Raw genomic sequence first — 22206 nt, 5'->3', positions numbered from 1 at the left:
TCAGTCTCATGCAAATTGAAGGCAAATGGGAATTAGGGTTCACATTGCAAAATGAGGGCCAACAATCACAGCACTGTGGTGAATAAACATACATGTAGATTGGATAGTTACTGAGGGATACTAACCATTTTGGAGGAGGGAAAATTGAGAAGTAATTTAGAGAAGGGGCTCTTTGGAGTCCTACATGGAGTGTGGAGTATAAAATGGTGGTGCTTATTCTCTTCCCTGATGGCTCAATGGGAGGAGAAGTCTCCTTAATGCCCTTTTCATGTCCTTGTTCCTCAAAGTATAGATAAAAGGGTTAAGCATAGGAGTCAGTAGACTGTAGAACAGGGCCATGAGTTTGTTCTTGTCCTGGGAGTTAGTACCAAAAGGTTGCACATAAATGCACATTACTGGCCCATAGAAGAGACAGACAACAATAACATGAGAGCCACAGGTGTTGAAGGCCTTCTTCTTTCCTGTTGATGAACGAATTCTGAGCACTGTAGCTACAATGAACCCATAGGAGACAAGAATAAGAGACAAAGGAATCAAGGTAAATAATGTCACCACGACAGAGAGCATAGTTACATTGAAAGTGGTGTCAACACAGGACATCTTGATCATCACTGGAATCTCACACAGGAAGTCATCCACCTTGTTGTTACCACAAAGTGGCAGTTGGACAGTGAGGGATGCCTGAAGCAAGGAGTTAGCCAAGCCACTTATCCACACCATGGCCACTAGGGACACACAGAGTCTCTGATGCATGATAGCTGGGTACCTCAAGGGCTTGCAGATGGCTATGTACCGATCCAAAGACATGACCGCCAAGATGATGCATTCTGTGGCTCCCAGGAAGTGAAACACATAGAACTGGGCCACACAGCCTCCATAGCTGATGGACTTATCTTGGCCCCAGAGGTTCACCAGCAGCTGAGGGATGGTGGTTGTGGTAAAACACAGGTCCAGAAAGGAGAGGTTGGAAAGGAAGAAGTACATAGGGCTGTCAAGATGAGGGTCCACCTTGGACACAACAATAATGGAGATGTTTCCCACTAGTGTGCAGATGTAAGCCACAAGCACCATTATGAAGAGTGGCTTTTCCAACCAGGGATGGTCAGAGAAACCCAATAGGATGAAGAACTTTGGAATGCTTGCATTGCCCAGATTCATGACTGCCATTTCTCTTGTTGGTGGATTCAAGTGAAAGTGAGGACACGTATTTCAGTATGGGGTTTCCTGAGGGTCAGTTTATTCATTTGCATAGAGTGAATTATGCAGAGATTTTCTCTGTGGTGTAACTCCAGTGAAGTCGTTTGATACTTGTAATCATGAAAAAATATGAGTCTCAATACCAAACATTATTATTTTGTAGCGTGTCTAAAAGAAAGGGCAACAAATCTTTGTGTTTGCCTAAGAAATGCAATGGAGTAAATTTTATTATAAAAGTGATTAGGGAAGGGGAAAGTCACTATTGCTCTTATATCAGAGAAAAGAATAAAACAGAGGAGTGGTTCTCAGGAACCAGCCATACTGACTTACCACATGGCTTCTTTTCTTTCATCCACTATCTGCTGGCCTTAGACCACTCTGCTTGAATTCATGATGTGATCTAGGGAAGTTCAGGACGTTCTGAGCTCCAACAGAATCAGTCGGAATGCATAGAAACAAGATACATCGCTGTTCCTTGGGCCTATGCCCCAAATCCTAAACTGACTATTGCAGCACAAACCTTTTGTCCCAACAGGAAACATGCAGCTTAAAGAAAATGGTTCCTTGCCACAGGTTCAGTACTCGAAGAATGAGACCAATAGTAATTGATACCACTGCATGGTGATACGAGACATTCAAGGCATCAGTGCTTAAAAGTACAATGTAATGTGGGTTCATGCTTGTCACACCAGGAGTTGAAATCCATCACAAATTTGGCAGTTCAATGCTTCTTTGTGTATTTACTGTATTTGTTTCCATTACATGTGTGAGTGTATGTGTAGATGTGTGATGTGGGTTATGATATAAAACGTGTATCTTGCTATTGGCCATGGTAAGAAGTTTGAAAAACACTGTCGTAGTAGAAAAGAGGATGTGAAATCAGAGAACCTGGATCCTGTCGACTGGGATAGTTAACACATTGGCCTTTTCTGCATTGCTTACCAGCTGTGTTGTGAGGATTAATTAACCCAGTATCTGTGACTACACTGAGTGTAATACTTAATGTTGTGGTAGTTACTTTTAGGAAGTGTAGTGCCTAGTGAGTCCATATTGATTCATTAGTCCTCGTTCTGGTTGCATACAAATATTAGCAGTGTATTTACCCCACCAGATAGACGCCTCACAAAGATTGCTTTTTCTTGAATTCCCTGAATCACTCCTACCATGTGGCTTGAATCCAGGGGTTCATTTTATTAAGATTTTTATGCAAATACACATATATTTTAATTCATAGAAATGCCCACTAATGCAAACAGTGTCCCTATGTCATTCTTCATTAAAGGAGACATGTTTTAATGATTTAAATTATAATATTGCATTATTAAGGGTTTCAATTTATTTACACATTGTTTAGTACAGAACTTAGCAGAGAGAGGTCACAACTCACATGGAATTACAAAAAGATAAAATCATGAAGCTGAATAGATCACTCCCACCCACATACAACACCTACCATATATTATTGCAGGTATTTGATGTTTATGCTCCCTGTTCTTGCAAATCCAACTTGATCTTTTCTTTCCAACAGGACTAAATGTTAATTGGAGATAAGGATTGAATAGTCTGTGTTCAGTGGCTTCACATCATATCCTAACTCCCTAATATAATTTGTGTATTTGATTTGAAAAAATCCCAAATATGTTTACATGTGGAAACCAATTTTCCTGTAAAATAACATTCGTTAAGGAGTGATTCTCTTTATATAAAGTGGTGGGACATTTTCTTCATACAGATAACGAACCTCAGTGGACATCTCTTGGCAAGAAACACTGTACAAATTCCCTAGTGGGAATACTACTTTCTAATTTACTTCTTGCCGTAAAAACGGAAGGAAAAATTTTGGCATTTTCCTTGTTGTGGAAAATGGACTCAGGACTAAAAGAATCCAAGAAAACTCATCTACCTTGTCAAGATAGAATTTTCTTTTTTTTATACTTTCCTCAGGCTATTGTTTCTTCAGATTCTTGCTCTAGTAAAAGTAGGAATATTTCTAGTTCTATACAGGGAAAAAAGCAGTGGTCACCTTCCAATTTGATTTTTAAGAAACCAAAGGGCTTTTGTCTCCATATATTTCTTCCAAAATAGCCTAGCACAGTATAGACTTTTTACCTCACCCAACATGGACTACATAAAAAATAGTCCCTCATTTGGGTTAAATAATAAATCATTATGGCAAGAAAAAGTTAAAATATTCTCTTATTTATTCAGTCAAAAAATATTTGTTGAGTGCCCATTGTGTTAGTCACTTTTGTCGATGCTTCAAAACATAGCAATGATCAATAACAGATAAAAATTCGCTTTAATGAAACTTATATTGTCATAGGGGAATAACATATTTTTGCTTATTGTCAGTGTCTCAGTGGATTTGGCTTCAGAATAATTGAAACACTCATGCCGTAATTTACAGTGCTGAAAACTCATGGGTGGAAAAATTTAAGTTTTGCAAGATTATTTTTTATTTTAACTAACACTGACACACAATGTTACACTAGTTTCAGGTGTACATCATACTGAGTCACCATCTCTATACATTAATCTATGTTTACAACAAATGTAGTCATCATGTGTCACCACAAAATGCTATTACAATATCATTGACTATATTCCTTGTGCTGTACCTTTTATCCTTGTGACTTACTCATAATTGGAAGCCTGCACCTCCAATGCCCCTTCATCCATGTTTCCCATCCCCTAACCCCTTCCCTTCTGACAACCAACAGTCTGTTCTCTGTATTTATGGGTCTGATGTTTGTTTATTCTTTTTTTTTCAGATTGAACATATAAGTGAAATCATATTGTATTTGTCTTTTTCAGTCTCATTTATTTCACTTAGTATAACACACTTTGTGTTCACCCATGTTGTCACAGAAGGCAAGATATCATCCTTTTTCATGACTGATTAATAAATTATTGTATATACATACCATATCTTGTACATTTGTCTGGACACTTAAGCTGCTTCCATATCTTGGCTATTGTATATAATGCTGCAATATACATAAGGTGCACATGTCTTTTGGAATTAATGTTTTCATTTTCTTAGGTAAATATCCAGGAATGGAATTATTGGATCATATGCTATTCCTATTTTTAATAGTTCAAGGAAACTCTATACTGTTTTCCACAGTGGCTGCACCAATTTACATTCCCACCAATAGTGCAGGAGGGTTCCTTTTCCTCTATATCCTTGCCAACATTTATTTCTTGTCTTTTCATTTTAGCCATTGTGACAGTTGTAAAGTGATGTCTCGTTGTGCTTTTGATTTGCATTTCCTTGATGATCAATGATTTTGAACATCTTTACATGTGCCTGTTGGCCATCTGTACATCTTTCTGTAAAAAATGTCTATTCACACTGGCTGCTTATCTTGCATACACCAAGCCCCACACTGCTGGGCTGTGGTGGGACTTCTCTTCTCAGTTACACTTACCTCAGTCCAACTGCAGTGAGACCCTTGCCCAGAAGACCAGAACAAACCCTGCCCACATAATGTCTGCTGACCAAGAGTTCTGTAGGGCCCTGTCCTGGTTGAGTTGGTGACAGGTCTCATTTCACAAGCATACCATAGTATACATCGTCTGAGCTCAAGGGGAGAGTAGCAGTGGGGACAATGGACCAGGTGAGGATTACCTCAGGGGGGGACATTAACCCCTTCTGAATGCCTGGCCTTCAATGTTTTCTCTATTCGTTCCCATACTTCAAGATTATAAGTTCCTTGTTCTGGTAACCAAGGGTAATTTTGTTGGACAGCCAGCAATAATTTAAGGAGAGCCTTATAATTTAGAGTTGTCTCTGCTGTCTCTCCTAGTGACTGAAGAATTAAAATATAGCACTCTTGTTCAAGGGCTAGGGAGTTTCCCATGGTAAATCTCTCAAAAAGTTTCACAGCAGCGAATCCTTATATAGTCTTGCCTTATCCCTTACCTCGTCAGGTAGAGACTGTACCCAGTGTGTTTTTTTCTTTTATTTTTTCTTGGAGCTCCTTAATTGTTCCGCTATGTCCTGCAGTCCTTGTGTCACACTGCCTCCTGGCCACGTCGGCTCCTTGTCCACATTGGCCTGTGTCCCCTTTCCTTCTGTCATGTGGGGGTCACCATCTGTTGTAAACTCTGGGTCTGGAGTTCTTCCTTGTCTAGTAAGAAAGCAGGATGCAGGATTAAATGTGAGAGATGATTAATGTCCAGGAAAAGATAAGAGCCCTGAATAAGCGTCCTTGCCCCGTTTTTATTAGGATCAGAAGGCTTGCAAACATGGTGATGGATGTGCACAGAGAGACAATGAAACTGTTAACATTAACTCATGAATGTGAGGGAAAGGGGGTCTTGAAGATATTCAGGGTTAGGGGTTTGGGTTAATACAAAACAAAATCCTGGTGCCTGGCGGCTGGGCAGAGGGTTCTTTACAGGAAGACATGAGGCTCCACCTCTGTTTATCTTAGCTAGCCTAGGGGATAAGACTGAGCAAGTAACCTCAGGTTTAACAAGGCACCTTTTCTTTTGCTAATCAGCTCCACCGTGGCAACATCACTCACAGGGCAGTGGTCTATAGCCCTATTTACCTGTTTACCTAATTTGATCCTTCCTTTTTGTGAAAGCTGCTTTCTGCTGTAGTACTAAATTGGGGGGGCACTTTTCTCCTGAATACTTAATCTTGCTTACCTCATATATCTTTGTATTGGGGGCCTTTGCCCTCCCCCCACTTTATTCTAGGGGACTTAGCCCCCCTTCTCTATCCTTATACACCTAATCTTGTTTAACCAAACTTGGGTGTGAGAATCCTATGGCTTTGTGATTCTTTATGCCTTATTAACCCACCAGTGCAGGCTCAGGGAATACCTAAAGTTATTCTCCACAGACACATAGTATGATCTCAATCTTTATGTAATTGTTGAGGGCTGATCCATGACCCAATATGTGATCTGCTCTGGAAAATGTTTCATGTGCACTTGGAAAGAATTTGGTTCTCCTGCTTTAGGATTAAATGTTCTTAAAAAATTTTTTTAATATTTATTTTTGTGAGAGTGCAGGTGGAGGAAGGGCAGCAAGAGGGGGACAGAGGATCCAAAGCAGACTCTGTGCTGACAGCAGTGAGTCTGATGTGGTGCTCAAACTCATGAATTGCAAGATCATGACCTGAGCCAAAGTTGGACACTCAACCAAATGAACCATCCAGGTGCCCTAGGATGAAATGTTCTGAACATATCTGTTATCTCCATCTGGACCATAGTGTCATTCCAAGCAATTATTTCCTTGTTGATTTTCGGCTTAGATTATCTGTTTATTGATATAAGTGGGGTGTTCAAGTCCCCTTCTATTGTATTATTATCAATGAGTTCCTTCATGCTTATTATTAATTGTGTTATATATTTGGGTGCTTCTATGTGGATGGCATAAATATTTGCAATTGTTAGATTTTGTTGGATAGTCCATTTTATTATGCTATGGTGTTCCTCTTCACTTTTTACATTCTTTGGTTTAAAATATAGTTTGTATGGGGCGCCTGGGTGGCACAGTCGGTTAAGCGTCCGACTTCAGCCAGGTCACGATCTCGCGGTCCGTGAGTTCGAGCCCCACGTCGGGCTCTGGGCTGATGGCTCAGAGCCTGGAGCCTGTTTCCGATTCTGTGTCTCCCTCTCTCTCTGCCCCTCCCCCGTTCATGCTCTGTCCCTCTCTGTCCCAAAAATAAATAAACGTTGAAAAAAAATAAAATATAGTTTGTCTGATGTAGCTATTGCTATTCTTGCTTTCTTTTGACTTCCATGTGCACGTCCATGACTTCTCCATCACCTCACTTTCAATCTGCAGGGGTCTTTAGGCCTAAAATGAGCCTCTTGTTGGCACTATTGATGGATCTCATTTTTTTTTTATCCATTCTGACACTGAATGTATTTTGATTGGAGTATTTAGCCCATTTATAGTCACGGTAATTATTGGTAAATATGAATTTACTGCCATTTTATTACCTGTTTGGTTTTTTTTTTTTTCATTGTTTCTGGAGAGTTTCTCTGTCCTTTCTTGTCTTTATCACTTTTGGTCTTTCCACTGAAAGTGTGCTCTTTAATATTTCTTTCAGGCTGGTTTAGTGGTCATAAAATCCTGTAGTTTTTGTTTGTTATGGGAAAATCTTTTTCTCTCCTTCCTTTCCGAATGATAGATTTGCTGGAGAGTATTCCTGGCAGCAGATTTTTTCCATTCAGCATGTTTAGTATATCAGGCCAACTCTTTCTGGCTTAACAAGTTTTTGAGGACAGACCTGAAGCCAGCCTTATAGGTCTTCCCTTGTAAGTTAGGAACTTTGTTTGTCTTGTTGCTTTTAGGGCTTTGTCTTTATTGCTATATTTTGCAAATTTAATTACAATATGTGTTGGTGTTGGCCTTTTTATGTTGTTTTTGATGGGAGTTCTCTGTGCTTCCTGGATTTGGATATGGGTTTCATTCCCCAGATTAGGGAAGTTTTCAGCTATTATTTCCTCATATAAATTTTCTGTCTCCTTTTCTCTCTTTTCTTATTCTGGGACTCCTGTAATACAAATGTATTAAGTCTATTCTCATATAGAGAATATTCTCATCTCATGTCACATAATTATTTTTTCTTTTCTTCATTTTCTTTATTTTCCATTATTTTGTCTTCTAGATCACTTATTTGTTCCATTGCTTCTTACATCCTTGTGTTGGTTGCAACAAATCTGTTTAAAATCTCACTTATTGAAGTTTTTATTTCTGACTGCTTGTTTTTTTATCTCTTTTATATCTGCAGTAAAGGACTCCCTGAAGTCTTCCATTCCTTTCTCAATCCCAGAGAGTATCCTTATGATAATTGATTTAAATTTTCCATCAGGAATATTACTTGTATCTTTTCACTAGGATCTCTATGACTTTATCTTGTTCTTTCATTTGTGATGAAATGCTCTATGATGGCATTTTGCCTAGAGCTCTTTTTCTCTGTGTTAGGAAAGCCTGTTATGTTTCCTGATCCTGAGAGTAGTGGCCCTATGAAGAAGAGGTTGTATAATGTCCTGGGGCTTTAGGATGTGTCTCCAGTATCTGTTGTGTGCAGTCTGCTCTTGTGCTCTGGCTGCTCCATCTTTAATGTCAGTTATTTTCAGAGGCTCTCCTTGCCTCCTGTGGGCCAGTTTCTGATCCATGGCCTGGATGTGGTAAGCTTTAGCTAGTGTACTATGGTCTGCTTGTGAAATGAGACCTGTCACCAACTCAACCAGGACTGGGCCCTGCAGAACTCTTGGTCAGCAGACATTATGTGAGCAGGGTTTGTTGTGGTCTTCTGGGCGAGGGTCTCACTGCACTTGAACTGAGTCAAGTGTGACTGAGAAGAGCAGTCCCACCAGAGTGCAGCAGTGTGGAGCTTGGTGTATGCAAGATAAGTAGGGATGACTCTAAATTATAAGGCTCTCCTTAAATTATTGCTGAGTATCCAATAAAATTGCCCTTTGTTCCCAGAAAAAGGAACTTATGATCTTGACATGTGGGAAAGAGTAAGGAAAACATTAAAGGCCAGGCATTTTGAAGAGGCTAATGTCCCCCCTGAGGTAATCCTCACCTGGTCCATCATCCACACTGCCCTTCTCCCCCTTGAGCTTGGACAATGTATATGAAGACATAGAGTTATCTAAAAATGAGGACAAACCTTGGTCCCCCTGTAATCAGGCTGTGCCTCTGGTGCCTTAACAGCCAAAATATACTCCTCCTCCCCCAAAAGGATGGGATAATATTGAGCCTCTAAAAACCTCACTGACCAACTCTGATAAGTCCTCACCCCAGTGCAAAAGTACATTAAGGAAGCCCTTAAATCTGGTAAATTCCAGCTGTTTACTGTTGTCAGGCAAAATGGGCAATATGTCCATGAAGGCCTGCCCTTCCCAATAGTAAAAGAATTGCAAAAATCAGTTCAGCTGTAGGTCCATCACAACCCTTTTACAACTGGCATTTTAGAAAATATTTGTGGTACTTATTTCATGTGTGTCTGGGACTGGGGCTCTCTATGGACATCATTCTGACCCCAGCCCAGTATGCTGTCCGTACCCAAGAGTTTCATGATATTTGTGTAGCTCACACTATGCAGATCTCGGCCACTGCTTCCGGTGACTTTTGAACAACTGTCTGGCACAGGGCAGTATTCCCAACCAAGGCAGCAAGCCCAGCCTCCAATCATTGTTAGTAAAACAATGCACTAAAATAGTGCGGTGCATTTTACACAGGCCATCCCTACTATAGGGGACTCTAACTCTCTTTCTCACTGTTTATCCCTATACACTCTGGTCACTCTAACTATATATGGGGGCTTCTCCCTCATTCATTTCCTGGATTAAGAACTGTGATGATGAGAGCCACTTCTCCCTGGCTAGTCTACCTCGGATGGAAATTTTAAGGAATATTCCCAAGAAGCTGCTGAAACTCCTTTTGTTACGGGGAACTTCCCTGTCTTCTCTGGCCTGATATAGACTGCCTAATTCCACTAGTGGAAAACCAAACCAAACCAAAACAAAACAAAAATCAGTATCTGCTCATCTCTCTGAGCTGACAGGTTTTCGGACCACGTGAACTGTTTTCTCTGCCCTCTGCGCCTTTGTCTGACTTCAGGCCTCTTGGCTCCACCTCACTTTTTCTGCCTTTCTTCCAACCTCCTCCTGTTTCTTCACCACCTGGGGTGTGGCCTGCAAATGTGGCTCTTCAATGCCTCAGCAGCAGCTTCTCTTCCCCATGCTGTCAAAAAGGAAAAGACATCCCCTTAGACTTTAGACTTCCTCACTGATTCCACAGGAAAATATTAACAATGATAAACTTTTAAGGGAACACAGATGAAATACTATTAAGATAGGCATGTCTTTTAAATTATAAAACTTTATTCTGCTAAAATTTACTGAAGGTCAAAGAAACTCATGTATTCTCTGTTCCAATCTGTTAGCAAAAGGGTGACATAAAGTAATGGTTAACTTTGTTTGCATCATAGTTTTCATGGGTAAATGTTAAGATAGTTTTCAGGGTCTTTGGTAACCTAAAACTTTAATGTTTTGCTTAAATGATAAATTGAATTAAGTTCTTGGGTCATTTAGGCCTCTTCCAAATCAAATGGAATGCTGAAGCATTGCTTACTTAACATAGGTTTATGCTCTGACTTCTTATGGCAAAAAAACTAAGAATATTTAAATCCACTAAAAAACATGCTTTATGCTTTTTAGCCTACCACCTAAAAAATATTCTGATGTAACAGAAAATTCACAATTGGTCACTACTTAGTTTTTACTTGAGACTAACATTTCTAAGAGTTAAAATTCTGATAAATGTAGTTTAAATTGATAAAAATAAGAAAAGTATGTAGGAAAGTAGGAGATATGAAAGAAAGATACAATAAGTGGAAATATATTTATTTTTCCTTTAACAAAAAGTAATTTTGTCCTAAATGATACTGGTTATTTGGAGAGAAATGGCTTGGGACAAAATCTAAGTGCAAAGAAAAGTTGTAGGTTTGTGAAGGAAAATTTTTAAAAAGAAATTTTATGTGTGCTCAGGATGGACTAAGGTTAAAATAAATGGGTTTTAAGAGTACATGGGGTTAAGATTAAAATTCCTCCTCCTCTGGTCCAAAGGCTAGGAAAATGACGGCAATACCCTTAGTACTGGTCTCCAAATCCTCCATGTTCATGTTGTTCTTGTTTAGCAGAGGAATGGATGCCTCTGCCGTTTGAGGGAGGAATGATGTAGAAAGAGCTTTTACTAAGATACATGGGAGCCATTTTACTAAACTTAGCCCATTATATGCCAAAAATGGATATTCACTAGGCTGAAACATATTTATGTGGACAGTGTTGAGAAAGGCTGGGGAATGGACCTTGAATTTGGCCCCCTCCCTCAACGGACAGTGATCAATATGTAAGCTACTGCTGAGCCAAAATAAAATTAGTGCATCTTACAACAACCACAGAAAAAATACATTTTTGTTAATAGTAATAAATAACTATGTAAGTAAATATGATTTTAACAAAAGGGTAAAACAACAGGACAACACACCCCTTTTTGGTTGTTTTAGTTAAGCCTTGGTTGGAATTACCCATTCCTTCATAACCCACAAGTGCAAAAAATTGTAAAATGAGCATATATTATGCTCAAAAATATGTTAAAAAACAAAATGCAGAATATACCCCTGGTTGTTAGTATCACAACCTCAGGTCCTTCTTGATCATGCTGGGATTACTCTTAACTTTTTATTTATTTTTTATTTTATTTTTATTATTTATTTATTTATTTTTATTTATTTATTTTTCACTATATGAAATTTATTGTCAAATTGGTTTCCATACAACACCCAGTGCTCATCCCAAAAGGTGCCCTCCTCAATACCCATCACCCACCCTCCCCTCCCACCCACCCCCCATCAACCCTCAGTTTGTTCTCAGTTTTTAACAATCTCTTATGCTTTGGCTCACTCCCACTCTAACCTCTTTTTTTTTTCCTTCCCCTCCCCCATGGGTTTCTGTTAAGTTTCTCAGGATCCACATAAGAGTGAAACCATATGGTATCTGTCTTTCTCTGTATGGCTTATTTCACTTAGCATCACACTCTCCAGTTCCACCCACGTTGTTACAAAAGGCCATATTTCATTCTTTCTCATTGCCACGTAGTACTCCATTGTGTATATAAACCACAATTTCTTTATCCATTCATCAGTTGATGGACATTTAGGCTCTTTCCATAATTTGGCTATTGTTGAGAGTGCTGCTATAAACATTGGGGTACAAGTGCCCCTATGCATCAGTACTCCTGTATCCCTTGGATAAATTCCTAGCAGTGCTATTGCTGGGTCATAGGGTAGGTCTATTTTTAATTTTCTGAGGAACCTCCACACTGCTTTCCAGAGTGGCTGCACCAATTTGCATTCCCACCAACAGTGCAAGAGGGTTCCCGTTTCTCCACATCCTCTCCAGCATCTATAGTCTCCTGATTTGTTCATTGTGGCCACTCTGACTGGCATGAGGTGATATCTGAGTGTGGTTTTGATTTGCATTTCCCTGATAAGGAGCGACAATGAACATCTTTTCATGTGCCTGTTGGCCATCAGGATGTCTTCTTTAGAGAAGTGTCTATTCATGTTTTCTGCCCATTTCTTCACTGGGTTATTTGTTTTTCGGGTGTGGAGTTTGATGAGTTCTTTATAGATTTTGGATACTAGTCTTTGTCTGACATGTCATTTGCAAATATCTTTTCCCATTCCGTTGGTTGCCTTTTGGTTTTGTTGGTTGTCTCCTTTGCTGTGCAGAAGCTTTTTATCTTCATAAGGTCCCAGTAATTCACTTTTGCTTTTAATTCCCTTGCCTTTGGGGATGTGTCGAGTAAGAGATTGCTACGGTTGAGGTCAGAGAGGTCTTTTCCTGCTTTCTCCTCTAGGGTTTTGATGGTTTCCTGTCTCACATTCAGGTCCTTTATCCATTTTGAGTTTATTTTTGTGAGTGGTGTGAGAAAGTGGTCTAGTTTCAACCTTCTGCATGTTGCTGTCCAGTTCTCCCAGCACCATTTGTTAAAGAGACTGTCTTCTTTCCATTGGATGTTCTTTCCTGCTTTGTCAAAGATTAGTTGGCCATACGTTTGTGGGTCTAGTTCTGGGGTTTCTATTCTATTCCATTGGTCTGTGTGTCTGTTTTTGTGCCAATACCATGCTGTCTTGATGATGACAGCTTTGTAGTAGAGGCTAAAGTCTGGGATTGTGATGCCTCCTGCTTTGGTCTTCTTCTTCAAAATTCCTTTGGCTATTCGGGGCCTTTTGTGGTTCCATATGAATTTTAGGATTGCTTGTTCTAGTTTCGAGAAGAATGCTGGTGCAATTTTGATTGGGATTGCATTGAATGTGTAGATAGCTTTGGGTAGTATTGACATTTTGACAATATTTATTCTTCCAATCCATGAGCAGGGAATGTCTTTCCATTTCTTTATATCTTCTTCAATTACCTTCATAGGTTTTCTATAGTTTTCAGCATACAGATCTTTTACATCTTTGGTTAGATTTATTCCTAGGTATTTTATGCTTCTTGGTGCAATTGTGAATGGGATCAGTTTCTTTATTTGTCTTTCTGTTCCTTCATTGTTAGTGTATAAGAATGCAACTGATTTCTGTACATTGATTTTGTATGCTGCAGCTTTGCTGAATTCATGTATCAGTTCTAGCAGACTTTTGGTGGAGTCTATCGGATTTTCCATGTATAATATCATGTCATCTGCAAAAAGCGAAAGCTTGACTTCATCTTTGCCAATTTTGATGCCTTTGATTTCCTTTTGTTGTCTGATTGCTGATGCTAGAACTTCCAGCACTATGTTAAACAACAGCGGTGAGAGTGGGCATCCCTGTCGTGTTCCTGATCTCAGGGAAAAAGCTCTCAGTTTTTCCCCATTGAGGATGATGTTAGCTGTGGGCTTTTCATAAATGGCTTTTATGATCTTTAAGTATGTTCCTTCTATCCCGACTTTCTCAAGGGTTTTTATTAAGAAAGGGTGCTGAATTTTGTCAAAGGCCTTTTCTGCATCGATTGACAGGATCATATGGTTCTTCTCTTTTTTTTTGTTAATGTGATGTATCACGTTGATTGATTTGCGAATGTTGAACCAGCCCTGCATGCCAGGAATGAATCCCACTTGATCATGGTGAATAATTCTTTTTATATGCTGTTGAATTCGATTGGCTAGTATCTTATTGAGAATGTTTGCATCCATATTCATCAGGGATATTGGCCTGTAGTTCTCTTTTTTTACTGGGTCTCTGTCTGGTTTAGGAATCAAAGTAATACTGGCTTCATAGAATGAGTCTGGAAGTTTTCCTTCCCTTTCTATTTCTTGGAATAGCTTGAGAAGGATAGGTATTATCTCTGCTTTAAACATCTGGTAGAACTCCCCTGGGAAGCCATCGGGTCTGGACTCTTATTTGTTGGGAGATTTTTGATAACCGATTCAATTTCTTCGCTGGTGATGGGTCTGTTCAAGCTTTCTATTTCCTCCTGATTGAGTTTTGGAAGAGTGTGGGTGTTCAGGAATTTGTCCATTTCTTCCAGGTTGTCCAATTTGTTGGCATAAAATTTTTCATAGTATTCCCTGATAATTGTTTGTATCTCTGAGGGATTGGTTGTAATAATTCCATTTTCATTCATGCTTTTATCTATTTGGGTCCTCTCCTTTTCTTTTTGAGAAGCCTGGCTAGAGGTTTGTCAATTTTATTTTTTCAAAAAACCAACTCTTGGTTCCGTTGATCTGCTCTACAGTTTTTTTAGATTCTATATTGTTTATTTCTGCTCTGATCTTTATTATTTCTCTTCTTCTGCTGGGTTTAGGCTGCCTTTGCTGTTCTGCTTCTATTTCCTTTAGGTGTGCTATTAGATTTTGTATTTGGGATTTTTCTTGTTTCTTGAGATAGGCCTGGATTGCAATGTGTTTTCCTCTCAGGACTGCCTTTGCTGCGTCCCAAAGCGTTTGGATTGTTGTATTTTCATTTTCGTTTGTTTCCATATATTTTTTAATTTCTTCTCTAATTGCCTGGTTGACCCACTCATTCTTTAGTAGGGTGTTCTTTATCCTCCATGCTTTTGGAGGTTTTCCAGACTTTTTCCTGTGGTTGATTTCAAGCTTCATAGCATTGTGGTCTGAAAGTATGCATGGTATAATTTCAATTCTTGTAAACTTATGACGGGCTGTTTTGTGACCCAGTATATGATCTGTCTTGGAGAATGTTCCACGTGCACTCGAGAAGAAAGTATATTCTGTTGCTTTGGGATGCAGAGTTCTAAATATATCTGTCAAGTCCATCTGATCCAATGTATCATTCAGAGCCCTTGTTTCTTTATTGACCGTGTGTCTAGATGATCTATCCATTTCTGTAAGTAGGGTGTTAAAGTCCCCTGCAATTACCACTTTCTTATCAATAAGGTTGCTTATGTTTATGAGTAATTGTTGTATATATTTGGGGGCTCTAGTATTCGGTGCATAGACATGTATAATTGTTAGCTCTTCCTGATGGATAGACCCTGTAATTATTATATAATGCCCTTCGTCATCTCTTGTTACAGCCTTTAATTTAAAGTCTAGTTTGTCTGATATAAGTATGGTTACGCCAGCTTTCTTTTGGCTTCTAGTAGCATGATAAATAGTTCTCCATCCCCTCACTCTCAATCTAAAGGTGTCCTCAGATCTATGGGGCGCCTGGGTGGCATAGTTGGTTAAGCCTCCGACTTCAGCCAGGTCGCGATCTCGCGGTCCGTGAGTTCGAGCTCTGCATCGGGCTCTGGGCTGATGGCTCAGAGCCTGGAGCCTGTTTCCGATTCTGTGTCTCCCTCTCTCTCTGCCCCTACCCCGTTCATGCTCTGTCTCTCTCTGTCCCAAGAATAAATAAATGTAGAAAAAAAATTAAAAAAAAAAAGGTGTCCTCAGATCTAAAATGAGTCTCTTGTAGACCGCAAATAGATGGGTCTTGTTTTTTTATCCATTCTGATACCCTATGTGTTTTGGTTGGCACATTTAATCCATTTACATTCAGTGTTATTATAGAAAGATACGGGTTTAGAGTCATTGTGATGTCTGTGTGTTTTATGCTTGTAGTGATGTCTCTGGTACTTTGTCTCACAGGGTCCCCCTTAGGATCTCTTGTAGGGCTGGTTTAGTGGTGACAAATTCCTTCAGTTTTTGTTTGTTTGGGAAGACCTTTATCTCTCCTTCTATTCTAAATGACAGACTTGCTGGATAAAGGATTCTCAGCTGCATATTTTTTCTGTATAGCACCCTGAAAATCTCGTGCCAATCCTTTCTGGCCTGCCAAGTTTCAAAAGAGAGATCAGTCACGAGCCTTTTAGGTCTCCCTTTATATGTGAGGGCACGTTTATCCTTTGCTGCTTTCAGAATTTTCTCTTTATCCTTGTATTTTGCCAGTTTCACTATGATATGTCGTGCAGAAGATCGATTCAAGTTATGTCTGAAGGGAGTTCTCTGTGCCTCTTGGATTTCAATGCCTTTTTCCTTCCCCAGTTCAGGGAAGTTCTCAGCTATTATTTCTTCAAGTACCCCTTCAGCACCTTTCCCTCTCTCTTCCTCCTCTGGGATACCAATTATGCGTATATTGTTTCTTTTTAGTGTATCACTTAGTTCTCTAATTTTCCCCTCATTCTCCCGGATATTTTTATCTCTCTTTCTCTCAGCTTCCTCTTTTTCCATAACTTTATCTTCTAGTTCACCTATTCTCTCCTCTGCCTCTTCAAGCCATTGTCGTTTCCATTTTGTTTTGCATTTCGTTTAAAGTGCTTTTCAGCTCCTCCTGACTGTTCCTTAGTCCCTTGATCTCTGTAGCAAGAGATACTCTGTTGTCCTCTATACTGTTTTCAAGCCCAGTGACTAATTTTATGACTATTATTCTAAATTCACTTTCTGTTATATTATTTAAATCCTTTTTGATCAGTTCATTAGCTGTTGTTATTTCCTGGAGATTCTTTTGAGTGGAATTCTTCCGTTTGGTCATTTTGGATAGTCCCTGGAGTGGTGAGGACCTGCAGGGCACTTCCCTGTGCTGTGGTGTATAACTGGAATTGGTGGGCGGGGCCACAGTCAGACCTGATGTCTGCCCCCAGCCCACCGCTGGGGCCACAGTCAGACTGGTGTGTGCCTTCTCTTCCCCTCTTCTAGGGTGGGATTCACTGTGGGGTGGCGTGGCCCGTCTGGGCTACTTGCACACTGCCAGGCTTGTGGTGCTGGGGATCTGGCGTGTTAGCTGGGGTGGGTAGGCAAGGTCCACGGCGGCAGGAGGGGCAGGCTTAGCTCGCTTTCCTTAGTTGATCCACTTCAGGAGGGGCCCTGTGGCAGCGGAAGGGAGTCAGATCTGCTGCCAGAGGTTTGGCTCCGCAGAAGCACGGAGTTGGGTGTTTGCTTGGAGCGAGCAAGTTCCCTGGCAGGAACTGGTTCCCTTTGGGACTTTGGCTGGGGGATGGGCGAAGGAGATGGCGCTGGCGAGCACCTTTGTTCCCCACCAAACTGAGCTCTGTCGTCTGGGGGCTCAGCAACTCTCCCTCCCTTTGTCCTCCAGCCGCTTTCTGAGCAGAGCTGTTAACTTATGACCTCCCAGATGCTAAGTTGTGCTTGCTGTCGGAACACACTCCGTCAGGCCCCTTCACTTTTGCCAGCCAGACTCGGGGGCTTTGCTTGGCCGGCAGGCTTCCCCTCCACCCCGGCTCCCTCCCGCCAGTCTGTGGAGCGTGCACCGCCTTGCCGCCCTTCCTAACCTCTTCCGTGGGCCTCTCGTCTGCGCTTGGCTCTGGAGACTCCTTCTGCTAATCCTCTGGTGGTTTTCTGGGTTATTTAGGCAGGTGTAGGTGGAATCTAAGTGATCAGCAGGATGCGCGGTGAGCCCAGCGTCCTCCTATGCCGCCATCTTCCTTCCAGTCTTTATTTTTAATTTTTTAATGTTTATTTATTTTTGAGACAGAGCGCGAGTGGGGGAGGGCAGAGAGAGAGGGAGATCAGAATCTGAAACAGACTCCAGGCTCTGAACTGTCAGCACAGAGCACAATGCGGGGCTTGAACCCATGAGTCCTGAGATCATGACCTGAGCCAAAGTTGGATACTTAACTGACTGAACCAACTAGGTGCCTCTTTTATTTTTTATTTTATTTTATTGTTTTTGGCAATGACTTTTCAGATTTATTTATTTTTCAATATAATTTATTGTCATATTGGTTTCCATACAACACCCAGTGCTCATCCCAACAAGTGCCCTCCTCCATGCCCATCACAACTTTCCCCTCTCACTCACCCCCCATCAACTCTGTTTGTTCTCAGTCCTTAAAAGTGTCTTATGGTTGCCTCTACCTCTCTATAACTTTTTTTTCCCCTTCCCCTCCCCCGTGGTCTTCTGTTAAGTTTCTCAGGATCTACACATGAGTGAAAATATATGGTATCTGTCTTTCTCTGCCTGGCTTATTTCACTTAGCATAATACCCTCCAGTTCTATCCACATCGCTGCAAATGGCCAGATTTCATTCTTTCTCACTGCCAAGTAGTACTCCATTGTATATCTAAACCACATCTTCTTTATACATTTGTCAGATGATGACATTTAGGCTCTTTCCATAATTTGGCTACTGTTGGAAGCGCTGCTATAAACATTGGGGTACAAGTGCCCCTATGCATCAGCACTCCTGTATCCCTTGGGTAAATTCCTAGCAGTGCTATTGCTGGGTCATAGGGTAGATTTATTGTTAATTTTTGGAGGAAACTCCACACTGTTTTCCAGAGCAGCTGCACCAGTTTGCATTCCCACCAGCAATGCAAGAAGGTTCCCATTTCTCCACATCCTCGCCAGCATCTTTAGTCTCCTGATTTGTTCATTTTAGCCATTCTGACTGGCATGAGGTGGTATCTGAGTGTGGTTTTGATTTGTATTTCTCTGATGAGGAATGACGTTGAGCATCTTTTCATGTACTTGTTGTCCATCTGGATGTCTTCTTTAGAAGAGTATCTGTTCATGTCTTCTCATTTCTTCACTGGATTGTTTTTCGGGTATGGAGTTTGGTGAGTTCTTTGTAGATTTTCTTTTTTTTTCTTTTTCTTTTTCTTTTTCTTTTTCTTTTTCTTTTCTTTTTCTTTCTTTTTTTTTTTTTAATCCATGAAGGCAACATATTATTCCACATACTTAGGTCTTTAATTTCTCTAACATTTCAAGTCTTCTGTGTTCTTTTTTTTTTTATTTTTATGAAGTTTATTGTCAAATTGGTTTCCATACAACACCCAGTGCTCATCCCAACAGGTACTCTCCTCAATGTCCCTCTCCCACCCCCCAAAAACCCTCAGTTTATTCTCAGTTTTTAAGAGTCTCTTATGTTTTGGCTCCCTCCCTCTCTAACCTTTTTTTTTTTCCTTCCCCTCCCCCATGGTCTTCTGTTAAGTTTCTCAGGATCCAGATAGGAGTGAAAACATATGATATCTTTCTCTGTATGACTTATTTCACTTAGCATAATACTCTCCAGTTCCATCCATGTTGCTACAAAAGGCCATATTTCATTCTTTCTCATTGCCATGTAGTATTCCATTGTATATATAAACCACAACTTCTTTATCCATTCATCAGTTGATGGACATTTAGGCTCTTTCCATAATCTGGTTATTGTTGAAAGTGCTGCTATAAACATTGGGGTACAAATGCCCCTATGCATCAGTACTCCTGTAACCCTTGGGTAAATTCCTAGCAGTGCTATTGCTGGGTCATAGGGTAGATCTATTGTTAATTTTTTGAGGAACCTCCACACTGTTTCCTAGAGCAGCTGCACCAGTTTGCATTCCCACCACCAGTGCAAGTGGGTTCCCGTTTCTCCACATCCTCACCAGCATCTATAGTCTCCTGATTTGTTCATTTTAGCCACTCTGACTGGTGTGAGGTGGTATCTGAATGTGCTTTTGATTTGTATTTCCCTGATGAGGAGCGATATTGAACATCTTTTCATGTGCCTGCTGGCCATCTGGAAGTCTTCTTTAGAGAAGTATCTATTCACGTTTTCTGCCCATTTCTTCACTGGGTTATTTGTTTTTCGGGTGTGGAGTTTGATGAGTTCTTTATAGATTTTGGATACTAGTCTTTGTCTGACATGTCATTTGCAAATATCTTTTCCCATTTGTTGGTTGTCTTTTAGTTTTGTTGGTTGTTTCCTTTGAAGTGCAGAAACTTTTTATCTTGATGAGGTCCCAATAGTTCATTTTTGCTTTTAATTCCCCGGCCTTTGGAGAAGTGTTGGGTAAGAGATTGGTGTGGCTGAGGTCAAAGAGGTTTTTCCTGCTTTCTCCTCTAGGGTTTTGATGGTTTCCTGTCTCACATTCAGGTCCTTCATCCATTTTGAGTTTGTTTTTGTGTATGGTGTAAGAAAGTGGTCCAGTTTCGTTCTTCTGCATGCTGCTGTCCAGTTTTCCCACCACCATTTGTTAAAAAGACTGTCTTTTTTTCCATTGGATATTCTTTCCTGCTTTGTCAAGGATTAGTTGGCCATACTTTTTTGGGTCCAATTCTGGAGTCTCTATTCTATTCCATTGGTCTATGTGTCTGTTTTTGTGCCAATACCATGCTGTCTTGATGATGACAGCTTTGTAGTAGAGGCTAAGGTCTGGGATTGTGATGCCTCCCACTTTTGATTTCTTATTCAATATTACTTTGGCTATTCGGGGTCTTTTGTGGTTTTATACAAATTTTAGGATTATTTTTTTCTAGCTTTGAGAAATGCTGGTGCAATTTTGATTGGGATTGCATTGAATGTGTAGATAGCTTTGGGTAGTATTGACATTTTAACAATATTTATTCTTTCCGTCCATGAGCATGGAATGTTTTTCCATTTCTTTCTATTTTCTTCAATTTCCTTCATAAGCTTTCTATACTTTTCAGCATACAGATCTTTTACATCTTTGGTTAGGTTATACCTAGGTATTTTATGTTTCTTGGTGCAATTGCGAATAGGATCAGTTTCTTTATTTCTCTTCCTGTTGCTTCATTATTGGTGTGTAAAAATGCAACCGATTTCTGTACATCAATTTTGTACCCTGCGACTTTGATGAATTCGTATATTAGTTCTAGCAGCCTTTTGGTAGAGTCTTTCGGGTTTTCCATATAGAATATCATGTCATCTCCAAAAAATAAAAGATTGACTTCATCTTTGCCAACTTGGATGCCTTTTACTTCATTTTTTGTCTGATTGCTGATGCTAGGACTTCCAACACTATGTTAAACAACAGCAGTGAGACTGGACATCCCTGTCATGTTCCTGATCTCAGGGGGAAAGCTCTCAGTTTTTCCCCTTTGAGGATGATATTAGCTGTGGGCTTTTCATAAATGGTTTTTATGATGTTTAAGTATGTTCCTTCCCTCCTGACTTTCTCGAGGGTTTTTATTAAAAAAGAATGCTGAATTTGTCAAATGCATTTTCTGCATCGACAGGATCATATGGTTCTTATTTTTTCTTTTATTAATGTGATGCATCACATTGATTGATTTGCGAATATTGAACCAGTCCTGCATCCCAGGAATGAATCCCACTTGATCATGGTAAATAATTCTTTTTATATGCTGTTGAATTCTATTTGCTAGTATCTTGTTGAGAATTTTTGCATCCATATTCGTCAAGATATTGGCCTGTAGTTCTCTTTTTTTGCTTGGTCTATGTCTGGTTTAGGATCAAAGTAATGCTGGCTTCATAGAATGAGTCCAGAAGTTTTCCTTCCCTTTCTATTTTTTGGAATAGCTTGAGAAGGATAGGTATTAACTCTGCTTTAAATGTCTAGTAGAATTCCCCAGGGAAGCCATCTGGTCTAGGACTCTTATTTGTTGGGATATTTTTGATGACTGATTCAATTTTTCACTAATATTGGTCTCTTCAAATTTTCTATTTCTTCCTTGGTATTATGTGGGTCTTTAGAAATTTGTCCATTTCTTCCAGGTTGTCCAGTTTGTTGGCATATAATTTTTCATAGTATTTCCTGATATTTGCTTGTATTTCTGAGGGATTGATTGTAATAAATCCATTTTCATTTGTGATTTCATCTATTTGGATCCTCTCTCTTTTCTTTTTGAGACTCCTAGATAGAGGTTTATCAATTTTATTTTTTCAAAACACCAACTCTTGGATTTATTGATCTGTTATATTGTTTTTTTATTTTATTTTATATTGTTTGTTTCTGCTCTGATCTTTATTATTTCTCTTCTGCTGGGTTTGGGGTGTCTTTGCTGTTCTGCTTCTAGTTCCTTTAGGTGTGCTGTTAGATTTTGTACTTGGGATTTTTCTTGTTTCTTGAGATAGCCCTGGATTGAAATATATTTTCCTCTTAGCACTGCCTTTGCTGCATCCCAAAGGGTTTAGTTTCATTTTCATTTGTTTCCATATATCTTTTAATTTCTTCTCTAATTGCCTGGTTGACCCATTCATTCTTTAGTAGAATGTTCTTTAACCTCTATGCTTTTGGAGGTTTTCCAGACTTTTTCCCGTGGTTGATTTCAAGTTT

General features: G+C 39.8%; 1 protein-coding gene across 1 annotated transcript; it reads right to left on the bottom strand.

The window, feature by feature from the left end:
* Positions 1–213: 213 nt before the first annotated feature.
* Positions 214–1158, bottom strand: LOC124529249 (olfactory receptor 2B11-like). The gene has a single exon (XM_047103080.1). The coding sequence runs from the start codon at positions 1156–1158 to the stop codon at positions 214–216; it is 945 nt and encodes a 314-aa protein (XP_046959036.1).
* Positions 1159–22206: the final 21048 nt, after the last annotated feature.

Source organism: Lynx rufus, unplaced genomic scaffold (genome assembly GCF_022079265.1).
Source record: "Lynx rufus isolate CCGP_SWC_20201006 ecotype Redwood Valley unplaced genomic scaffold, mLynRuf1.p SCAF_6, whole genome shotgun sequence".
NCBI classification, from domain to species: domain Eukaryota; kingdom Metazoa; phylum Chordata; class Mammalia; order Carnivora; family Felidae; genus Lynx; species Lynx rufus.
Note: the sequence above shows the minus strand (reverse complement) of the source record. Positions and strands in the feature narration are given on the sequence as shown.

What these genes read in the sequence shown, in the direction of transcription:
- LOC124529249 (XM_047103080.1), bottom strand. Translation starts at nt 1,158, where the DNA reads ATGAATCTGGGCAATGCAAGCATTCCAAAGTTCTTCATCCTATTGGGT.